We start from the raw sequence: 15,395 nt of genomic DNA, 5'->3' as shown, positions 1-15,395 counted from the left end.
CCCTTACAAATAGCAGTAATACTACTATGACACGCTCCCTTACAAATAGCAGTAATACTACTATGGCACGCTCCCTTACAAATAGCAGTAATACTACTATGACGACATGTTCCCTTACAAATAGCAGTAATACTATGACACGCTCCCTTACAAATAGCAGTAATACTACTATGACACGCTCCCTTACAAATAGCAGTAATACTACTATGACACGCTCCCTTACAAATAGCAGTAATACTACTATGACACGCTCCCTTACAAATAGCAGTAATACTACTATGACACGCTCCCTTACAAATAGCAGTAATACTACTATGCAGGGCCGGATTATAGGCGGGGCAGACGGGGCTCCAGCCCAGGGGCCCCCACCAAAAGAGCTTCTAAGGGGGCCCCCACCATACTTGGCACCTGTCAGCATTTTTTTTTTCTTCCCACCCTCTCCCCCTCCGTAAAGACAGTCTAATAAATCAGCTGTGTTTTCGGGGGGGGGGGGGGGGGGGGGGGAGGCGCGGGGTGTTGAAGCACCGCTATTTATTTGTATCTGCGTCTTTAAGACGCAAAAACAAACTGCGGGCACAGGACGCTGATTGACACCGGAAGTACCAGCGGCCACTTGTACTTCCGGGGTCAGGTGTGCTAATGCTCCCTGCTATGTGCTGCGGCCGTACCCAGCGAGGGGCGGGCAGCTAGTTCCCCCCCTCCCCCTCCCCCTCCCTAGAAGCAGGGGCACGGTATAGTGCGCCGCTGTATCTGCTGTCCCCGCTGCGCTCCTCTACACTGTGTGTGCATGCCAGGCACACTAGCAGGAGGCAGCGCGCTGTGCTCTGTCGGCTCTGCTGTGTGCTGTGCTCGGCATGCACCCAGTGTAGAGGAGCGCAGCAGAGCCGATGACCGCAGCTTCCTCTTTCCGTTCCTATTCAAATGTATTTGCATCTTTCAGACGTAAATACATTTGAACAGCGCGCCGGGACCCGGCCTCGCCCCCGACGTGCAGCAACGTGATGAGATCAGCACCTTGCTGACGTCATCACAGTGCTGCAGGCGCCACACAGGAGACAAGAGGAAGCGAGCGCTCCATGAAGGAGCTGAAGAGACAGGTGTAATTAATGGGGATGAGTGAGGAGGGGCTGAGGACACAACGGGGAACATTTGTGAAGGAACACAGCTCTGTGACAGGCAGAGGAGGATTACTGTATTCCGAGGGAGGGAGGAGTGTGTAGTGATGGGGCAGTGTAATTTGTGTGTGTAGGGGGTGATGAGGGTTGTATTGTGTGTGGGGGGAGGGGTAATAGAGGGTGCATTGTATCGTGTGTGTGGGGAAGGGTAATGGAGGGTGCAATGTATTCTGTGTGGGGAAGGGTAATGAGGGGTGCATTGTATTGTGTGTGGGGGAGGGTTAATGGGGGGGTGCATTGTATTGTATTTGGGGGGAGGGGTAATGGGGGGGTGCATTGTAGTCTGTGTGTGTGTGTGTGTGTGTGTGAGGTGATGTGGGGTGCATTGTGTGTGTTTGTGAGGTGATGTGGGGTGCATTGTGTGTGTTTGTGAGGTGATGTGGGGTGCATTGTGTGTGTTTGTGAGGTGATGTGGGGTGCATTGTGTGTGTGTTTGTTAGGTGATGTGGGGTGAATTTTGTGTGTGTGTGTGTGTGTGAGGTGATGTGGGGTGCATTGTGTGTGTGTGTGTGAGGTGATGTGGGGTGCATTGTGTGTGTGAGGTGATGTGGGGTGCATTGTGTGTGTGAGGTGATGTGGGGTGCATTGTGTGTGTGTGTGTGTGTGTGTAGGAGGTGATGTGGGGTGCAGTGTGTGTGTGTGTGTGGGGGGGTGCATTGTAGTGTGTGGTGATGTGGGGTGCATTGTGTGTGTGTGTAGAGGGTGCATTGTAGTGTGTGTGTGTGTGTGTGTGTGTAGAGGGTGCATTGTAGTGTGAGTGTGTGTGTGTCAGAGCTGTGTGTGTAAGAAGCAGTACTGTGTGTGTGTATATATGAATTAGAGCAGTCTGTGCGGCCCCCCCAGAACTATATGGGTCCCCCAGAGCGCTATGTCACCCATCGCAGTAATGAGTACACCACCAGAGCTGTTTGCCACTCCAGTAACGTCTATGCCCCCTGCCCCTCCTGTGATGTATATACAGCAGTGCTGTCAGTGTGCAGTCATGTCTGTTAGTGACAGCCATCGTGAAACACAGCCACATGTCCTGAAGGAGCTGGACGGAAACAAGCGGGAGAGGTGAGTGAGGCTGCTGGCGATTTCCCCATATTAATACCTGTAAAGGCTCATGCACACGTAACTGCTGAATATTCTGCAGCGATTTGACAGCACATGTGCGTGTCAAATCGCTGCAGAAACACTGCATAATGGATGCAGTTTTTCAGTACAGAAAATCCGATTTCATGCGCTCTGGCTGCTTCCCCCGCCATAGACAGAGAGGGAGCTGCATCCATAGCGCACGGAATAATTGACATGCTCATTTTATGAACGCACAGATTTGGGTCAACATTTTAGCACCCAAATCACTGCGTTCATAAAAGCAACGTGCGCACGTGGCATGCACAATCTAAATAGATTGTATAGGGGACGCAGGACGCATGCATTTACACTGCAGTGCTATACGCAGTGTAAATGCATGGAATTACACAACGTGCGCACGACCCCTAATGCGTCTGTGTCTGCATATATGTCAGTGTATATGACTGTGCATATATTTGTCTGTTTATATGTATTTTTATGAATTTGTCTTCAAATATGTATATGTACGTATGCCTGTATGTGTATGTGCGTGTCTGTGTGTGGATGGGGCCCACTGAGACTCTTTCACCCGGAGGCCACAAAAACCTGGAGCCGGCCCGGGCTGCCTTAACATTGGGATCAGTAAAAAATGTGAGTAAAGCTTTACACGCTATAATATATCTAACGATGTGTCACGTCGTAAGTGACGCACATCCGGCATCGTTAGTGATATTGTAGTGTGTGACAGCTACGTGCGACCCTGATTGTGCGTTAAAACGTTGATCGCTGACACGTCGTTCATTTTCTAAAAATTGAACGTCTGGTTGTTCATCGTTCTTGAGGCAGCACACATCGCTCCGTGTGATACCCCGGGAACAATGAACTGCAGCTTACCTGCGTCCTGCCGGCAATGCGGAAGAAAGGAGGTGGGCGGGATGTTTACGCCCCGCTCATCTCCGCCCCTCCGCTTCTATTGGCCGGCCGCTGTGTGACGTTGCTGTGACGCCGAATGTCCCTCCCACTCCAGGAAGTGGATGTTCGCTGCCCACAGCGAGGTTGTTTGGAAGGTACGTGTGATGGGGGTTAATCGTTTGTGCGACACGGGCAACAAATTGCCTGTTCCGCACATACGATGGGGGCGGGTGCGATCGCATACGAGATCGAAATGTGTAAAGCAGCCTTAACTCTACTTTCCGTGTATAAGTGACGGCTGTGAGTGATCCTGGGCTGTGTCTGTATTGTAGTACTGTAAATCTGAATGTGGCAGAACAGGATAAATGTTCATTGGATTTCTATCTAAATGCTACAGTTCGCGCTCTACTGTTATGGCTAAAAATGTTAACGTTATGGGGCCCCCACCAGATTTTCTGCCCAGGGGCCCCCACCAACCTTAATCCGGCCCTGCTACTATGACACGCTCCCTTACAAATAGCAGTAATACTACTATGACGACATGTTCCCTTACAAATAGCAGTAATACTATGACACGCTCCCTTACAAATAGCAGTAATACTACTATGACACGCTCCCTTACAAATAGCAGTAATACTACTATGACACGCTCCCTTACAAATAGCAGTAATACTACTATGACACGCTCCCTTACAAATAGCAGTAATACTACTATGACACGCTCCCTTACAAATAGCAGTAATACTACTATGACACGCTCCCTTACAAATAGCAGTAATACTACTATGACGACATGTTCCCTTACAAATAGCAGTAATACTACTATGACGACATGTTCCCTTACAAATAGCAGTAATACTACTATGGCACGCTCCCTTACAAATAGCAGTAATACTACTATGACACGCTCCCTTACAAATAGCAGTAATACTATGACGACATGTTCCCTTACAAATAGCAGTAATACTACTATGACACGCTCCCTTACAAATAGCAGTAATACTACTATGACACGCTCCCTTACAAATAGCAGTAATACTACTATGACACGCTCCCTTACAAATAGCAGTAATACTACTATGACACGCTCCCTTACAAATAGCAGTAATACTATGACGACATGTTCCCTTACAAATAGCAGTAATACTACTATGACACGCTCCCTTACAAATAGCAGTAATACTACTATGACACGCTCCCTTACAAATAGCAGTAATACTATGACGACATGTTCCCTTACAAATAGAAGTATACTACTTTGACATGTTGCATTAAAAACAAACAACCACCATAATAACAAAAAAAAAAAAAGCACAAAATATTAATTTTGCTGATACTAAAAAAAGTAAAAAAAATTTCTGCACTGGGGAAAAAACAAACAAACCGGACAACAATGTATGAATACGCCTTTATAGGGCATAGAATGATGCTCACTTTTTTCTCATATACATCTTGCCATACAATTCCAGCAAAAAATTTGTGTTGCATTATTTCTTTCGCATCGTCTGGTCCACCACCTAACCTGCACACAATGGAAAAGGAGAGAAAAACATAAATAATAGGTTATAACTAGTGATGAGCGGGCACCTTATATGCTTGGGTGCTCGGTACTCGTAACCAGGGATGAGCGGGCACTACCATACTCCATACTCTGAACTAGTAGTGATGGGCGGACCTAACCAGATATAAAAATAAAAAAAATATCCGGAATGGATCCCAGATATCTAGCCATATAAGTCTATGGGGACCACGATACGGTGATTAAAAATGGTGGTAGAAGGGATAAGCAATAGGAGCAGGCGTGTTATACTCAGAGGTTGTGGCGCAGCCGTAACTGCTCCTGCAGCTGCCTATTCACTTCCGGGGCTGCTCATTCAGCTCATGCATATGCACATGCACCGCTTACCCCACCCATCGGAGTCTGATTGGAAGCAGTCAGCTGATGCTCAGGGTGGGGGTGCGTCTGACTGCAACCAATCACAGACACTATGTGTCTATCATGGTATAAAAATAAATAAATAGAAAAAAATTGGTGTATGGTCCCCCCATATGATTATTATGATACCAGCACAGATAAAGCCCACGGTTTCAGACTGCAGCCCCCATTCTTGTGCTTATCTTGGCTGTGTATCAAAATAGGAGGAACCGCATACAGCTTTTTTTAAAATTTTAAAACCACAAAAACGAGGTGCGGTTCTCTCCCAATTTTGATACGCAACCATGATGAAGCCCGACAGCTGGGGGCTGGTATTCTCAGGCTGGGGAGAGCCATTGGCAGCAGCCCCAAGCTAAAACAAATAACAGCCTGCAGCCGTCCAGGATTGTCGCATCCTTTAGATGCAACAATCCCAGCACTTTACCCAGCTCTTCCAGATTGCCATGGTGAGGTGGCAATCAGGGTAATAAAGGGTTAATCGCAGCCCACAGCTGGCAAAAAAACCCCATCACTAGCGCATCATACCGCATGTGGTAGTGATGCATTTTTTGCCAGGAGGTGTAAATTGGATGCAGGTTTCGGACCTAGGCCAAAGACACTGATGACTTATCCTAAGGATAGGCCATGAATGTGAAAGTAGTGGACAACCCCTTGAATGGGCAGTCGTGTGACCTCGAACCCCATTTAAAAAAAAAAAAAAAAGGATCTTTCATTGGATTTTTTCCAGTTGGTAGTGCTCCACAGATTCTAGAACATTTTTTTTCTGTGCCCATCTATTCTAAAAAGTTAGACCACTGAGAAGTAAAGGAGCTAAATTTCCCCTCAACCAACTGGGCTTATACCACACAATGTCCCAGGGCGTGGCTAGGTTTTCACTGGCCAGAATAAGAGGAGACACAGTAAAGGTCCACAGAGAAGTTACGCGGTAGACACCTGGTTGGCTGAAAGGCAAATTTTCACCACTATTCCCATTCGGGGAAGGGGGGAATAACTTTGGAATGGAGGGGCACAGAAATAAACAAAAAACTTCCAGAATTATGAAGCAGCACAAAATTTAAACGATCGTGTTGAAAAGTAGAAAAAAAAAATCCAGACAGATCCTCTAAGACCCATATCGGACACTATCAGGGTGCCTTTGTGATGTGATGCCTCGGAATCTGTATATTTATTACATTGTGATGACACTTTTTTCATTCCAGTTAAGGTCAGATTAGGTTATGGAATAATCCTCACACAGAATGTGGAGGAGTTGCAATACCAAACGAAACCTGTGCACAAGAGTGGCACTGTTTCAACTCCCACAATGCACCATTCCCTGATGACAAACTTAAAAAGCAGAATTTGCAATTCTATAACTTTTGTCCTCGCTGGTTGAGCACATGACACCATTTGTGTAGACATCAAAGAGACAGAAACCAGAGGAGCTCACTTTCTTACCTTTGTTTTGGGTCTTTCTTCAGTAAACCCGAGAGCAGAGATTTTGCTTCAGGTAATAAAGTGCGCGGGAATCTAATTTCCTCCATTAGGATGAGTTCAAAGAGTTTTTCATGGTCCTGGTTGTAAAATGGGAGTCGGCCACACATCATTTCGTACATGACTACACCTAAACCCCACCAGTCCACTGCCCGGCCATAGTCATTATCTTCTAGTACCTGTTAAGAGAGTAAGTAATAGGTTAATATTTGACCCAAGTGCTTTGTTTTCCTGTAGGGGAAAAAAAGGGCAGGAATCTCAAGATTGGGTGTAAAGATTGTCCAACAAGACAAGGACAAATTGACTACACACAACACTCGACTTTCTTTTTTTTTGATGGTTTTCAATCGTGTCGATTGGGGAACAGATCTAATTTCTGTTAAAGGAGTTTCCTAAAACCACAAGTTATTCAGGATTCAACTTGTTGATTGCGTGGGATCAGATATACTCAACCTCTACTCCATTCATGGTCTATGGTTCCGTACAGTGCTCAACTATTCTCACCAATCCCAACCACCATCAATGGGGTGAAGGTGGAGCATGCACAAGTGGCCTCCACTCAAGATGGGATATAGAGCCCTGTTCTCCAGGACCCCCAACAATCACCAAGTTCTCGCCTATCCTATGGCATTGGGGATAACATGCTTTTCGGGAAAACCCCTTTAAAACTTCCTCCATAACAGTTCACGTTCCATAGGACCAACAGACATGAAGAAAATGGTCATTCTGACCCAACTTGCTTTAGATCCTTTTTTTTACGCATCTACAAGATTTTACCATCTATGGTCATCATAAAAAAGAAGAGCTGTTCTTACAATGACCCTTTACTGGTAGCAGCTCCTATATAAAAAGGATGTTATATTGGAATCCATTACCAAACCCTACAGTACTAATTACTTAACTACCAAAAAACATCTTAGCGCCAGCCGCTCGCTGTCATCCAGAAAACAATATTCACCTCCTTGGCCAATGTTTAAAAAGGGATATTTCAGTTTTGGCAATACATTTTTTTTCAAATTCCCATTAACACTCCCGAATAACAGGTCACCTGTATTCACGACGCATCATGTGGCTGTCGCCTGCCGGGGCGATCTCCATCTGACAATGTTGCAAAGTTCACTGGTATGGTGATAAGAGACTGATGGTGGTTGTGTGGGCTTGGGGTTGGTTAGGATCTAAATAAATCTCCCCCACCTCAAGGACTGAATGAGGGCATGAGATTGAGACAACACTGAGGTGCTCATTTAAAGGGGTCTTCAGACGCATGAGACTGCTACATCATGGGACCCCAACCTTAGACTGCCCATACACAACTTAATTTTCCACCAATGTCATAAAAAAAACAAAACTAAAACTTAAAGAGTAGGAAGCCGGTCAGTAGGGGGTTGTCTTATATAGTGACAGAGGCATACGTGGACTCAAGCCACCAGTAGCCATTTATATCAATATGGCAGACATTTTTCTGCATTGTTCAGAGTCTACTTTGCAGCAGTTTTTCCCAACAAAGAGGTTTGTTGGGAGGCGTAAACTGAAAAGGATCATTCTTGATGAAACAGGCATATTTATGTCATGGAGAACACTTTACTAGTGATGAGCAGGCGCTACCATGCTCGGGTGCGCAGTACTCCTAATGAGCAGTTGGATGCTCGATCGGGCATGACTTGTGTACAGAGTATAATGAAGTAGAGCATTTTTCCAGAACATCTTCAATTATACTCGGTACAAGAGTCGTGCCCATCCGAATGGTGAACTGCTCATTTCGAGCACGGTAGTGCCAGTTCATCACTAGTTACCAGTCCAGAGCACCCGAGCATAGTAGTGCTCGCTCATCACTAGTTACGAGTACCTGAGCATGATAGTGCTCATTCATCACTAGTTATGACTACAGAGCACCTTAGCCTGGTAGTGCCCGCTCATCACTAGTTACTAGTACTGAGCACCCGAGCATGGTAGCGCTCGCTCATCACTAGTTACGAGTACCTGAGCATGATAGTGCTCATTCATCACTAGTTACGAGTACAGAGCACCTTAGCCTGGTAGTGCCCCCTCATCACTAGTTACGAGTACCCGAGCATGGTAGTGCCCGCTCATCACTAGTTAAGGGTACAGACCACCCGAGCATGGTAGTGCTCACTTATCACTACACTTTACCCATGGATGGACATTCGCTGCAGGGCAATGGATGATTGTTGTAGGAAGTATCTGCAGGGATCAGCTGATAATCAGGATGACTTAAAGGTGTTGTCCACTACTTCTACATTGATGGCCTATCCCTAGGATAGATGATCAATGTCTGATTGGCCTGGGTCCAGCACTCCCATTAATCAGCTGTTCTGTGCAGTTGGTAGCGGCCATAATGCTCAGTTCCGGAGCTGTCCAGTCAACTGATAGCGGCCACAATTGGGTACTGCACATCCGCCTTCCATTCAAATCAATATGGGGATGGATGTGCAGTACTTTGTTGTGACCGCTACCAGTTGACAGGACAGTTCTAAAACTGAGCATTTTCGACTGCCTTTTGTCGCCGCTGGCAAAGAGAACAGCTTATCGGTGGGGGTGCCGGGTGTCGGACTTCAGCTGATCGGACATTGATGACCTATCCTAAGGATACACCATCAATGTAAAAGAAGGGAACAACCTCTTAGGGGTACTTTACACGCTGCGACATTGCTAGCATCGGCTAGCGATGCCGAGCGCGATAGCACCTGCCCCCGTCGCACATGCGATATGTGGTGATTGCTGCTGTAGCGAACATTATCGCTACGGCAGCTTCACGCACATACCTGCTCGGCGACGTCGCTGTGACTGTCGAACAATCCCTCCTTCAAGGGGGAGGTGCGCTCAGCATCACAGCGACGTCACTAATCGACCGGCCAATAGAAGCGGAGGGGCGGAGATGAGCGGGACGTAACATCCCGCCCACCTCCTTCCTTCCGCATTGCCGTCGGGATGCAGGTAAGGAGATGTTTGTCGCTCCTGCGGGTTTACACACAGCGATGCGTGCTGCTGCAGGAACGACAAACATCGTACCTGCGGTCGACCCGACATTATGAAAAATGTCAGACGCTACACAGATCACCGATTTTCGACGCATTTGCGATAGTTTATCGGCGCATCTAGGATTTACACATTGCGATGTCGTTACCGGATGTGTGTCACTAACGACGTGACCCCGACGATATTCTGGATGCAATGTCGCAACGTGCAAAGTACCCTTAAATGTCAAAAAGGGTCTGTTGTGAACAGACATTTCCTGCAGTAATATTTGTACTAAACGCAAGCACCTGAAAACATGTTTAAGAACCGATTATACAGTATATGTATCAGAAGTGACAAATTAACTTCCAAAATTTCGCTCAAACGTACATATAGCGATGATATATCGCAGTTGTATGATTCGTTATTGTCACTATATATTTGGGATCTTAAGGGGGAACGTCTCATCGGGTACATAAGAGCTCGACGTCCTCCCATCCAGCTCTCTCTGGTTCATCATTGAACATTTTCTATATTGCATCTGCCTCTTTGCTTCTCCCCTAAGTCCACAGCCACCGCCCGTCTGAACCGATAAGTGATTAACCAAAGAAAAAAGTGATTATGGCTCATTAATTGTATTACAAGATTGTTAATGGCTTCTAAATTCTCATTACTGTAGTAAACGCCACTAACGATCGCCCCTTCTGTTGGAGATTGCACTTCCCGATCACCAATATATCTCTTCAATGGATCCCTTGATAGAGTTAAACAACAGCGAGGAAAGAAAAAAAAATAGATCCAGCTGAAAATGATGAACGGGACCAAAAACAGGCAAATTAATGCGCAGGATGCCTTTAATGCTGGTCTTCTTTAGAGGGCACATTGAACGTTACTCCAAAAGGTGCAGAAGAGAAAGGGGGTAGAGCCCGGTAGTGATCTAAAGTCCCGCAGTAAGGATGCAAAAGTCAAAAGCTGGCAGGTATTAGGTTACTCCACTAAGGTCTATTTACAGCAGCTATTGCCGTATGATTCACAGCAAACGACAGCTGGCGCTGCAGCTGCCCCATATATGTACAAGGCTAGCACAGCTGCCGGTCTGCCAGGAGCCAGCCTCATCCTTTACCAGAAAGCTCAGGAGTTCATGATCTCCCGGAGACGGTGCCGGTTTATAGCAGCATTTATTAGGGCTAGAGCAAAGCCCAAATGCAGTTAATACAAACAGTTACAGGGCATCAGATTGAAGAAAAGAAAATAAGACGCTCATTAAGACTTATTTCCTTATTTATGTTCCTGGGAATTGGCAATTTCCACTTTACAGGTTGCCTCGTCAGGCACCGAGCTAGCACCCATCGCCGTGCCGCAAAGTTACAAATCTTGGATAGTTTGAGGACAAGTCATGTAGGTGTGTGTGTGTGTGTGTGTGTGTGTGTGTGTGTGTGTGTGTGTGTGTGTGTAATGTTTGTTGTTACTTTGCATTGAAGAGGTCAAAAAAAAATATATTTTTATTTTTTTTTAGTTTTTAAGGGTCCTCAGCATTATCCAACTTACACACTTTCCGGCTTAACCAAGGGAGCAAGTTTTAAAAGCCAGGGCCAAGCAGCCAACCGAGGGCACCCAAGTGTTGTGTGAATACGGCAAAGTGGGAACACACACGGCAAACTTTCTTGTCCTCGCTATATGGTTTCTGGTTGAAACATTGGAGGATCCTAGAGTGGCAATATGGGAGCCCTGGGACATCAAAGGGGTAAAAAAAAACAAAAATGACTACAGTAACACAGGCCAAAGCTTCTGAGGATCGGCTCGCCGCCGGCCAAGCATCACACACGCCCTCGCCGGCCAAGCATCACACACGCCCTCGCCGGCCAAGCATCACACACGCCACGCCACCGCCGCTCAAGCATCATACACGCCTCGCCGCCACCCAAGCATCATACACGCCTCGCCGCCACCCAAGCATCATACACGCCTCACAGCCACCCAAGCATCATACACGCCTCACAGCCACCCAAGCATCATACACGCCTCGCAGCCACCCAAGCATCATACACGCCTCGCAGCCACCCAAGCATCATACACGCCTCACAGCCACCCAAGCATCATACACGCCTCGCAGCCACCCAAGCATCATACACGCCTCGCAGCCACCCAAGCATCATACAGACCTCGCCGCCCATGCATCATACACGCCTCGCAGCCACCCAAGCATCATACTCGCCACTCAAGCATCATACTCTCCGCCCAAGCATCATAATCACCGCCCAAGCATCATACACGCCTCGGCACCGCCCGCCCAAGCATCATACACGCCTCGCCGCCACCCAAGCATCATACACGCCACCCAAGCATCATACTCACCGCCCAAGCATCATACTCGCCGCCAAAGCATCATACACGCCTCGGCACCGCCGCCCAAGCATCATACACGCCTCACAGCCCATGCATCATACTCGCCTCGCTGCCACCCAAGCATCATACACGCCTCGCAGCCCATGCATCATACTCGCCTCACCGCCGCCCAAGCATCATACACGCCTCGCCGCCCATGCATCATGCACGCCTCGCAGCCACCCAAGCATCATACATGCCACCCAAGCATCATACTCGCCGCCCAAGCATCATACTCGCCGCCCAAGCATCATACTCGCCGCCAAAGCATCATACACGCCTTGGCACGCCGCCCAAGCATCATACATGCCTCGCCGCCACCCAAGCATCATACATGCCTCGCAGCCCATGCATCATACTCGCCTCGCCGCCACCCAAGCATCATACACGCCTCGCAGCCCAAGCATCATACTCTCCGCCTTTGCATCATACTCACCGCCCAAGCATCATACACGCCTCACCACCGCCGCCCAAGCATCATGCACGCCACCCAAGCATCATACACGCCTCGCCGCCCATGCATCATACACGCCTCGCAGCCACCCAAGCATCATACACGCCACCCAAGCATCATACTCGCCGCCCAAGCATCATACACGCCTTGGCACCGCCGCCCAAGCATCATACATGCCTCGCCGCCACCCAAGCATCATACATGCCTCGCAGCCCATGCATCATACTCGCCTCGCCGCCACCCAAGCATCATACACGCTCGCAGCCCAAGCATCATACACGCCTCGCAGCCCAAGCATCATACACGCCTCGCAGCCCAAGCATCATACACGCTCGCAGCCCAAGCATCATACTCGCCGCCTTTGCATCATACTCACCGCCCAAGCATCATACACGCCTCACCACCGCCGCCCAAGCATCATGCACGCCACCCAAGCATCATACACGCCTCGCAGCCACCCAAGCATCATACACGCCACCCAAGCATCATACTCGCCGCCCAAGCATCATACACGCCTCGCCGCCACCCAAGCATCATACACGCCTCGCAGCCCATACATCATACTCGCCTCGCCGCCACCCAAGCATCATACACGCCTCGCAGCCCAAGCATCATACTCGCCGCCTTTGCATCATATTCACCGCCCAAGCATCATACACGCCTCGCCACCGCCGCCCAAGCATCATACACGCCACCCAAGCATCATACATGCCTCACAGCCCATGCATCATACTCGCCTCGCCGCCACCCAAGCATCATACACGCCTTGCAAGCCCAAGCATCATACTCGCCGCCCAAGCATCATACATGCCCCGCCACCGCCGCCCAAGCATCATACACGCCTCACAGGCCCATGCATCATACTCACCTCGCCGCCACCCAAGCATCATAGACGCCTCGCAGCCCATGCATCATACACGCCTTGCTGCCCAAGCATACACCGTATTAGAACTTGAGAGTGGGCATGCTGAGTTCCCAGGACCTTGACACTATGAGAGTAACCAAAAAAATGGGACTCTGTTATTCCCTTCTCTCCAAGCATGGAGTCTCTGTTCATAAGCCAAAATACATGCAAATCAAAAATATCCAAAACCTATTTTATGGTTAAGAAATACACATGTCCCTCCAATAGGAAGTGTATCCACAACTTCAAGGGTTTTAGGTGCCAGTGAGCATGTGCAGTAGGAAGCGCCACTGCTGTGACCTGAAGAGAACTACTTCCACCTACTCTCAGCATCTCTGGGTCACAGCAGATTCTGATTCTTGAGGAAACCCCTTTTAAAAAAAAAAAAAAAAAAGAAGAAGAAGAAGAGGAATTAATTTTCTCAAAATGCTACGTGCAGGCCATTGTTTTCTGCCATCAGTCATTTCCGCCACTATTCTGCTCTGTCCTTTAAAAGCAGAGACACAATAAACCCGACCCGACAGATGTGTGACCACAGGTTCAGTCGGCCATATACAAAATGATAGATAGGGCAGGTCAAGTGGAAGCACAGCGTAATCTGCAGTGGGGTATTCCCACACATATACAGATGGTTACTTTAGTTCAGAGACCAAAAAAGTCGCCTCACGTGTGCCAACTTCTGTCTCCTCAACACGGACAATTATTACATCAGGGTTTTGCACATTTACCGGAGTGTCACTGATCAAATATTTAAGGCTGTGAATATTGTTAAGGAGACGATAATTGGGACCACCGCTAATCCTGAAAATGAGGTTTCTGTTCCCCCTCCAATCTGGGCAAAGGTCCCATTCTTTGCATAGCAGACATAACGTAGGTGTTATTTGTCGAATATCCCTTTAAGATTTAAAGGGGTCGTCCAATTATCAGTCTCAAAAAGATTGTTCTTCTGATTTGGTGAGATGAGACAAAGGTTATATGATCCCCCTCCACTTCACCATTCAATGGCCACTTTTCCCCATAAATCAAAAGGGAAGGGGTCTAAATATGTAAGGAGAAAATCACCCAATGTTGAAATCACATTCTGTGATTTTTTTCCCCCCCATTAGGATTTTCCACTTCATTGTCTAATAAATAAAAACATTAATGCTCATCAGTAACACTGGCCACAAGGGTCAATACTAGACTTATACGATGTTGTGTATAAATCCCTTTTCAGCAGTTTCATTATCATCACAGACAGGATTACACCTCTACATACAGTAAACAGGATCCACCATTCACAATAGATATCACAGCTCACCTCCTCCTCCTGTACAAGGACTGATATCACCTACTGTGAATAGCGGATCCTGTGCTATGCACTGTATATAGAAGTATTACCAGTCATTGCACAGGAGGAGGAGAGTTGTGAGATCACCTACTGTGAATGGGGGATCCTGTCATCCACTGTATATAGAGGTATTACCAGTCACTGTAGAGGAAGAGGAGGTGAGCTGTGACATCACCTATTGTGAATGGTGGATCCTGTGTTATCTACTGTATATAGAGGTGTCACAGCTCCCCTCCTCCCCCTCCTGTAAAATGCCGTAATTGTACAGAACACAAGATACACCATTCTCAATAGGGGACATCACAGCTCACCTCCTCCCTCTCCATACAGAATTACTTTTGCCAAAATTAAAGCATGCTCATATGTTTCCATATAAAACAAGTCTGAGCTAGTCTATTGCACGCTCTTGACCATGTGGCTGGTGTAAATCTCATATCAACACTGTTAAAGATGACAAGATGGCCTCCTCTATAATCATGTACAGAAAATAGGAAAAAATAGAAACTACAATCAGAAGAAAAAAAAAATGGACCAGTGGAAGGATTCCCTGTAAATAATAAAGCACCGTGTGCCACCACTAGGGGGAGCTTTGTGCATACTATATTCATATGATTATTTTGTAAAAAACAAAACCAATCCCTTTATAGGTAGAAGTTGAGGGTTTGGCTTCTTTGACCTGCGATTGGGGAAACCACATTAGACTTTACATTTCCTGACCTCTGGATGTAATGCATAAATGGGTCGCCCACGTCCTCCAGAGCGAGGGGATTTCCAGATAGACGTATGGAGAGGCA

The 15,395-nt window shown here is 47.4% G+C and overlaps 1 protein-coding gene across 1 annotated transcript in view; it reads right to left on the bottom strand.

Moving 5' to 3' along the window:
- Positions 1 to 15,395, bottom strand: part of AKT1 (AKT serine/threonine kinase 1) — a 137,167-nt gene that overhangs the window by 21,596 nt on the left and 100,176 nt on the right. The window contains exons 10-11 of the mRNA XM_075331120.1: positions 6,517 to 6,731; positions 4,578 to 4,665 (exon numbers count right to left, since the gene is read on the bottom strand). Coding sequence (XP_075187235.1) covers positions 4,578 to 4,665; positions 6,517 to 6,731 — 303 coding nt within the window. The remainder of the gene's footprint in view (positions 1 to 4,577; positions 4,666 to 6,516; positions 6,732 to 15,395) is intronic.

Source organism: Anomaloglossus baeobatrachus, chromosome 12 (genome assembly GCF_048569485.1).
Source record: "Anomaloglossus baeobatrachus isolate aAnoBae1 chromosome 12, aAnoBae1.hap1, whole genome shotgun sequence".
NCBI classification, from domain to species: domain Eukaryota; kingdom Metazoa; phylum Chordata; class Amphibia; order Anura; family Aromobatidae; genus Anomaloglossus; species Anomaloglossus baeobatrachus.
The sequence above is the reverse complement of the archived record's forward strand: the minus strand, read 5'-3'. Positions and strand labels throughout refer to the sequence as shown.